This window comes from Tinamus guttatus, unplaced genomic scaffold (assembly GCF_059628265.1).
Source record: "Tinamus guttatus ecotype Peru unplaced genomic scaffold, ASM5962826v1 Tinamus_guttatus_pri_ptg000208l, whole genome shotgun sequence".
Taxonomy (NCBI): Eukaryota; Metazoa; Chordata; class Aves; order Tinamiformes; family Tinamidae; genus Tinamus; species Tinamus guttatus.
The window spans coordinates 4,614,470-4,622,742 of record NW_028288742.1 but is presented as its reverse complement, the minus strand read 5'-3'; the positions used below and the strand labels follow the sequence as shown (position 1 = coordinate 4,622,742).

The following is an 8,273-nucleotide window of genomic DNA, read 5'->3' as shown; positions in this document are numbered from 1 at the left end:
TCTTGCTGCAGCCCCAGCATGGGTGCAGGGCGCGCATGTCCTTCACCCCTCCAGGGTGGGCCGCGAGGATGCCAAAGCCCTTTAAATCCTCCTTGGAGAGGGGGATTAATAATAATCCCGGGGGAGATTCCCACAGCCTCCCGCGGGGCGGGAGCCGGGCCGCGCTCCCTGCGAGCAGGCCGTGCCGAGGAGCGGGGTATCGGCCAGGCCGGCGCTGCGGGGCGCCAGGCCCGCTCCCCACGGCGCCATTCCCCAGAACGGCCGCCGGGCGCGGGGGGAGGGACATTCCCGCCCCGCTTCCGCCTCGCAGCGCCCCCCGGGCGGACTACACTTCCCAGCGTGCCGCGGGGCGGGGCGCGCGCCGCGCTCCGCGGCTGTCCCCGCCGGGCCGCCGTAGCGGCGGCGGGGGCGGCTGTCAGGCGGCGAGGGCGGGCGGACGCGCCCAGGTTGTTGCCGCCGCCGCCGTCGCCGCCGCTGCTGCTGCCGGGACGCGGAGGGGGCGGCGGGCGGCGCGGCGGAGCCGGCCATGGACGAGCAAGCGGGGCCCGGCGTTTTCTTCAGCAACAACAACAACAACAACGCGCTGCTGCTGCCGCCGCCGGCGGGCGGGCCGCCGCTGGAGCCGGGCGAGGCGGCGGCGGCCGCGGGCGGCGGCGGCGGCGGGGGTGTCCCCGGCGCGGGGGGCGGCTCGGCCGCGCCGCTCTCGGCCTCGCGGGCGCAGTACAGCGTGCCGGGCATCCTGCACTTCCTGCAGCACGAGTGGGGCCGCTTCGAGGCGGAGCGCGCCGAGTGGGAGGCGGAGCGGGCGGAGCTGCAGGTAACGCCCGGGACCCCCCGGCCCCCCGCGCCCGGGACCCCCCGGGGACCCCCCGCCCCCTCCCCGCCGCGACATGGCGGCGGTTGGCGGCCTCGGGCCGCGGCGCGTTCGGGGCCGTGGGGCGGTTGCGCCCCCCGCGCCGCGGGGCTGCGGGCGCCCCGCGCTGGGGGCTCGGGCGCTGCCGGGCGGGAGCGCGGGCAGGGCCCCGGCTGCGCCCCGGCCGCCCCGCGGCGCGTCCGGCCTGCCCGCGCTGCCCGGGTCCCTCCGGACCCTCGTCGGGGCTGGAAAGTGTCTCCTCGGCTTCCTTTTCGGGTCGCCCTCTTTGTCTTCTACTTCCTGTCCGTGCCTCGTCTTGCGGCTGCTTTCCTTGGACGTGCTCTCTTTTGTCAGCGCTGTTTGCCTGCGTAGCCCTGGTGGTTTTATTGTAGTTAACGGCAAAGCTGTCCTTTTAGCAGTACTTTTTACAGTAACATAAACAAAATCTCTCCGAGAGGAGTGTCCGAGGTGTCTTTCTCCATTGCGATCCCTGGGAATCTGAAGGAAGTGGTCATGGGGGCAAAGGGGGGATGCGGTGCTTTTTTTAACCTGAATGGCCCTATGAAGAATTTAGTTAGTAAGTGGAGGTGAAAAGCAGACTGTCTGTAATAAATGCCATGCAGGAGGCTGCTGGTTTAGTGTGTGTAACCGGAACATCAGATGTCGTGTGGAGTCCCACAAATAAGCATCTCGATTGCTTTTCATAGCTGATACAGATCTCCCAAAATGCTTTGGAGAAAAAATCCTGTTTTACAGGACCTAGGGAAATTCTGCCAGGGCTTTAATAGTAATGGCACTCTGCATATTTATGCTAACCCTGCGCAGAGGCCAACATCTCATTCCTCCCGTGCCTCTAGTGCCCTCGTTGTGGATGGAATAGGAAGAAGGAAGTGGAGCGTTTATCAACTATTTGCTAAAGCTGTGTGTTGTCGGGAGCAGAGCTGGGGTTATAACCCGATTGCAAGTTGTTTGCTTGCACTCCGTTGGCTCCTGCCGAAACACCTCAATAAAGTTAAAATGACCTGTGACCGGCACTACCAGAGGCCGTAGCAGCACTTCCCTGCGCAGAGCCGTGTTCAGAAAGGTGCAGGATCCTGCAGGCATCGTGTACGTTGTGTTCGCGGTGGCCGCTTCCGACTGAACGTTCCCTGGTCCGTGCTGGGGGTGCAGCCGAGCGATGAGCAGGAGGAGTTAGAAACCCATTCCGCGCCCCTGAAGCCTGTGGTTGGCCTGTACGTTTGGAAGAGTTTAACCGAGTGTTGGGAATCGGAGGTCACGCGCTTGCCCTCTCGTGAGGTGAAGATGCAGCGCTCCTGATTGTGCTTTAGTTGTCTTCCCTCCGATCCAAATTTAAATGTTAAATTATCTGCTCTCTTGGGAGGCTGTGTGGCAGAGATTGTTGTATATGGTATTCTTAGTATCTCCTAAAATTTACCTCTAATTCATCCTGTTTCTTGGAGGTAGCCCTTTTATCCTCACTTTCCTACCTCCCATGATATTTAACTCCTTCAGATATTGTGTGCCACAGCGATGCCATGTTTGTCTTCTGCTCTGTAGTCGTTGCTCAGTTAGGCTGTGCTCTTTTTGAGAAAAACTCTGCAAATCAATCCCAGTGTCTTTTTTCCCCTCCTCTTTTTTCATATATACACACACATACATATATTCTTCCTGAATATCACATTCTTGTGTTGCATTATGCCTGTGCAGGTGGAACACACCTTCTGCTTGAGTTTTGAACAGCTGTCTTACGTGTCATACAGCTTCCTTTCTGTTCTTACCTCTTGGTCTACTACTGTGTTTTCAAGACTTTCCTTCCTATCAAGTGCCTATATTTTGCTTTCCCTGGCAAATATCCATGTTTATTCTGATTTTTTTAATGGTTATTTTTCTTCGATCTTTGTTAATTATTCTTGCCCCGTTATATAATCTTCCTCATTCAGGGCAGAAGAGGACTTCAATGTTTATATATGTTCAAGTATCACTAGTAGGCTGTGTGCTTCGGAGTGAAAGCGGATTCATAGAGGGCTCCCCTAGATACTTATCTGCTAATTATATATTTCACCATTAATGCTTCACTTGTGTTGGCAGTACACAGAGATCTCTTCCTATGCAGACACTCCTGTGGACTGAATAATTGTCCTAAGATTAAACTTTTGTAGTGACTTATAAAGTGATTCACTAGAACAAAATACCAGCTTTTTAGTATTAGTGGTGTTGTTTATTTTCTTACCTTCTTAAAAAATTACATCTTTCCCTTTCTTCGTTTCTTCTAGGAACTACCTGGTACAGTTGGCAAGAGAGGGTTCCCTGTTTTGCAAAAATTATTCAAACTTAAAAGTATTTTGCATTCTTCACTGGACCGTGTTTCCACACTCTCATCGCAGAGTTGTCATTAGGCATTGAACTAACCAGCCCATCCCCAAATAGCCCATAGTTTGATCCAAGGATGTATGAAACACGTACCTTGACTGTTGAGGTGTGCAGGGTTTGAGCTGCCTTCCCCGTGGTGTCCTGCCCTAAGTGTAGATCTCCCGACAGGTTGGGGGTGATTCTGTTTCGCTGTTGATGTTCCCATCTTATTAGGACAGGGAGCCCTGGCCTGTGCCCGGGGCTGGGAAACCCGCGGAGCGGAGAATCGAGCATGGGAGTCTTATTTTTTATTTTATTTTTTCTCCGAGGCTGTTGAACCGTTGTTATTCCCGGCTGGATGGGTTTGACAGACTGTGGTTTTGTTGTTTTGTTTATGTGGCTTTTGCTTTGACTAGGATTTTCTTCGTTGAGTGTAATGCGTGTGTTGTGGGAAGTCTTGCTTTGACAAACTACCATTTTTTTTTTTCTGGCAAAAATGCCAATTTGCAGAATTTAGTTGGCGTTTCTCTTCATTTCACATTTGCTCTGTGTTGCAATTAACTGTTATAGGTAACTGTTTTTTTTGTGCAGACTCTCTATGCTACAAGGAATTTTCTAGCTTCTGTTTGCTAATGAACTTTCCATTTCTTTTAACTGATACTAGTTTCTTAAGAGTAGCAGACTGATTTGTAGTAATGGGACCTGATATGATCACGTTGGAAAGAAATTGCTCTGGCTAGATAAGCTTTCCTTCGAAAAGGTGGATATAAACGTGTTCATCTTTCCACAGCTTCCTGAAAATGTTCCTTGTGAGGCACTGCCAAAAGAAAAAGTTATAAAGGAACAAGTTAACGAAAGGAGATGGTCTGTGGTTCAGTGACCACAAATGAGTGTAATAAAGGGGTGCCTTTATTACATTTAGGGGTGCCTTTATTACATTTGTTTGTATTTTGATATTAAATATAATGTTTGCAAAGAATAGGTGGGCACTTGGTTATAGAAGTTCACTTTTTATCTTGTAGTTCTTGGCTTATGTCACTGCCATTCGCTCTTCAGGGTCAAGATGCACAGTAGTGATAGGCAGACACATAGGTAGTGAGGGTGACACTTATTTCTTTTATTTATTCCTGGGGAAACAAAAAAACAGATATTGGTGCCATTCTTACTAAATTGTAAGATTGTGTGTTTTGGAGATAGGCAAGTTAAAGTAGCTGAGAGAAGGGGCAAACCAGACAGATGGCTGTGGCTATTTGTAGTGTTTTTTAGAACACTGATTACATGATTCAGAAATGGTTGATATTTACCGTTTGGCTTTTAGTTATGGTATTTTATGGAATCAAGTTTCTAGTGAGAATCATTCTTATAGATGGATAATATGAAAAGAGTATTTAGAGAAAAATAAACAGGCAGTAACTTGATAAAACTGCCTGTATATTTAAGTGAAAAGTCCCAGAGTTGCAGGGGGTTTGGTTACTTGAATGGAGGGTAAGATGCAACTTGCAGAAGTTTTGTATCAGATTTTCAAATATGAGTATATCCACTGAACCAAGTCTGTGGTAGTATCTGCCTTATGGGAAGAAATACTTTGCAAAGAAAGCAGTGGTTAGTGTCAGATTCCTCCCCACCCCAAAAGAACAATATTTTCAATTCTATTATTTTAAATTCTTCAGATAATTCAAAAGAAAGGTGGTTGGATTCAGTCACGGGTTGATCGCTAGACTAAGACACGTTTGACTGGGAAGGGTGTTGCTGAATGGATCTCAGTAAAGAGCAGATACCCTTCCTCTTGATCATTTTTTAGCAAACTTTCTCATTGCCAGGTTCATGGGAAGCAAAGGAGAGGAGCTTCTGCACCTCTTTCTTCTGTTTGTTTGCTGATGTGTACGAGTGCCAGCCCATGTTCTCACTGAGAAGCTGTCAGGAGGTGTCTTCTTTAAACCAGGGAACCAGCGCCCGTAAATGCTCAATGACTAAAGGGCCGCCTTCAAGAAACTTGTAGTTTTTATTGTGAAGTAGAGGCGTAGAACGTGAATATGAACTGATGAGACGGTTCATTTGTACATTTTTACATAAAAATATATATTTTTTAAAATTGCAAAAAAGATCCCATCTTTTTTTCAGAATCATTTTCACATTCTTCTCAAATCTGTTAAACCTGTAATTTGGTTAAGTGTCTGCAAAAAGGTTTCTTAAACGAATTTAACTCTTTTTAGGAAAGTGTTGCTTTAAATGTGAACATGGCATGAACAGATAGAATGTACCAAAAGTGTCATTTCCAAGTGTTCTTTAAAGCCTACAAGCACTTTTCACAGAAAGTTGTACTCTTCCAAAATGATTCAGAGGGCTTTTTTTTTTCTGCGTATGATCTATTATAAAGTTATTGAATCACTACTAATGTAAAAATGAAATACTTTGTAAGATTTCAGGTAAAACCCTGTGTTTTTTTCACATCAATTTAGTAAAACATCACATGGGCTTCTATCAGTGCATGTTATTTCTATATCCTTATGTGCTACTTAAATTGTACTTCTTATCTTACTGTTGTAGTTCTTGCCTTATGTCAGTTCTGTTGCATAAGGGAGTAAATAACTCTGGGCTGCTTGAACAAGAAGTTGCAAACGTAACTCAACCTTTATCTGCATTTCAGTAGACACTGAAGCTTTATTTACAAATTCTAGAACAAGCTCTGTGCAAAATTCCCAAAGGAAGATCACGTGCATCGTGAGAGACTTCTGGTTCATCTTAAGGCTGGAAAAAGAAATCTATACAAATGTCAAGACTCAGCTGAAATTGATCTCTGTACACAGTTCTGTAAGTGAGGAAATAGATATTGGTAACAACCAATTTATTTAGCTTCACGTGGCTGTCCCTCGTCAGGTCCTCCTGCCTGAACCTCTTAACTGACTTACAAATGGCTGAAGGATTGTTAAATATTTGGTTTTAATATGCTGAGAAAGGTTTAGTGCTTCATATGGATCTTCTGAATTGCTGTCGAGTGTACAGGATCCAGGACAGTATCCTAGAAATAAAAATCCTCTGAGAAGTGAAAACAAAAGTTATAGTGACCTCTTCTGTATGCTTGTTTGATTAATGTGTATATGCTTGATTGATCTAAATGTCATTTTACCTCTTTGAAAAGAGTTTATTAATGCTAACTAATATTGAGCCTATTCAGAATAACCTTTCTGGTGACAACAGTAATTCAAGATTGCGTTTTTCTCCTGTTAGTCTGTGTTACGTTTGCCCCTAGGGCAGCCACATAGGGTAGGACTGCAAAAGCCTCTGCACAAAAGCAGCACCAGTTCTTGCTTGTGAGCAGGAGGTGGGAGCAGGATCAGCCACTCCTGCATCTGTTTCACTGCTGCTCTAGTCTCTTCTGTGCTGCTCCTGGTCGAAGGGCTGAGCTGCCGCCCTCACAGCGCTCGTGTATTTGTGTGTGGCTCGCTCCACTTCTCACAGCTAAGCTCCTAACGGGCTGTCATTTTGTGACGTGCCATTGCAGTGTCGCCTGTAGAATTACACCGTGTTTCAAACTTCCTCTTGTTGTCCTTCCATCAGTCTGCGCGGAGCATGCTCCTGGCACTCAATAAACAAATAAATAAAAACAGAAATTAACGCACGCCACTGTGGCAAATGTATTACATAAATAATTGAGGGACTGAAGAGAACTTGTCTTAGGAAGAATGATTAAATAAGCTGAATATGTGTTACTTGTCTAACTTGGCAATAGTTTTCGTGTTTGAAGTTGTTAGAATGCTGAAAGGCACTGCTGAAGACTGGGAAAACAGACTGTCTTTCTGGGAAGAGATCTCGCTAGTAGAACACTTAAAATTACCAAAAAGGAAGTCTTGCTCTTGGTTGAGATATTTAAGTTAGTAATCAAGGTACTCCTAGACATAAATTTTGCGCTCTGGATGATCTATCAGGAATTTTATGTTGCTGGTCTATTTGGAAAAATGAATTGAATTTAAGGAAGTAACTTTCTCAACCTTGTGTTTTTGTTTTTTGTTTTTTTTGTAGTTGACTAAATGCTAGATCTCTTTTGTATGGTTCAGGTCTTGAAGTGCTGTAAGGCAGATACCACTTTCAAGGCATCTTTGAGAAATTCAGCAAAAATAATTTGCCTGTAGCTGACTGTGCTATTTGCTAGGCCTATAAAGCAGCATGTTATGTACATCATGTTTCAAGTCTTGAAATACGGGGCAAACCATTTGTTTTAGCGCAATGACAATTCACTAGCTCAAGCTAAAACAGTGCCCGTGTGGTCGGTCCCTTGCGCTCTCCGTGCTGGGGACGGATTGGAATCCGGGACGTGCGACTTGCTTCCCTCCGTGGCCCTGCCTGGGGCTTGTGCAATCCCGCGAGCGGCTGCAGGCGCTCGGGAAGGCCGCCCGGCCTCTCCTCCCGAAACCCAAAGGTCATTTATGGGTGTGCGTGTGTTAATGTTTCTCAAGTGAGGCGCCTGAAAAATGGTTCGCTGGTTGTAGGAGGCCACTGACACCTTCCCTCCCCTGAGGGGCTTTCAGGCACCCCAGAGCCGCGTGGTTTTTGTCCCTGTTTTCTCTCGCCCCTGTCGCGGCTCCGCAGGGCCCGCTGGCACCTCCCTGCCGGCGAGGCAGCGGCGTGCACAGCCCCGCACGCCGAGCAGAGGTGTGCAGGAAAATCTGGGCCGACCGGTTGGAGCCACGGTCCTAGGCTGATTCATCTCTATCATCGTTTAGTTATTTTAGCTATTTACATACTTTTTGCAATACTTTTCTCAGAGGTTTTCTTCTTCCTTCCTTCCTTCCCTCCCTCGCTTCCACCCAACTTAACTGAGTTACAGGAGCGGCATATACAGAATTGCGTGTCTTTATAACAGTGCTGATTTTGATAAATTACCTCTGTTGACCTTCAGGTGCCCATAAATTTGAAAAGTGAGACTTGTTTTATAATATTCAGATAAATATTTTAATGAGAAGAATGGTTTTCATACATAGTTCTTGAGTTGTAATTGAAACATCACCTTAAGATGAAATAACTTTAAAAGTCATGAGTTGATAGAAGTTAATACTAAACATGAATAATTTGT

General features: G+C 46.9%; 1 protein-coding gene across 2 annotated transcripts in view; it reads left to right on the top strand.

The window, feature by feature from the left end:
• Positions 1-511: 511 nt before the first annotated feature.
• The window catches only part of STRN (striatin), a 59,450-nt gene continuing 51,688 nt past the window's right edge, over positions 512-8,273 (top strand). Inside the window, exon 1 of one of the 2 annotated variants that reach the window (XM_088524183.1) lies at positions 512-817. In XM_088524183.1, the coding sequence (XP_088380309.1) occupies positions 527-817 (291 nt within the window). In that variant the 5' untranslated portion in view covers positions 512-526. The remainder of the gene's footprint in view (positions 818-8,273) is intronic. The other variant, XM_088524184.1, reaches the window with a different exon arrangement.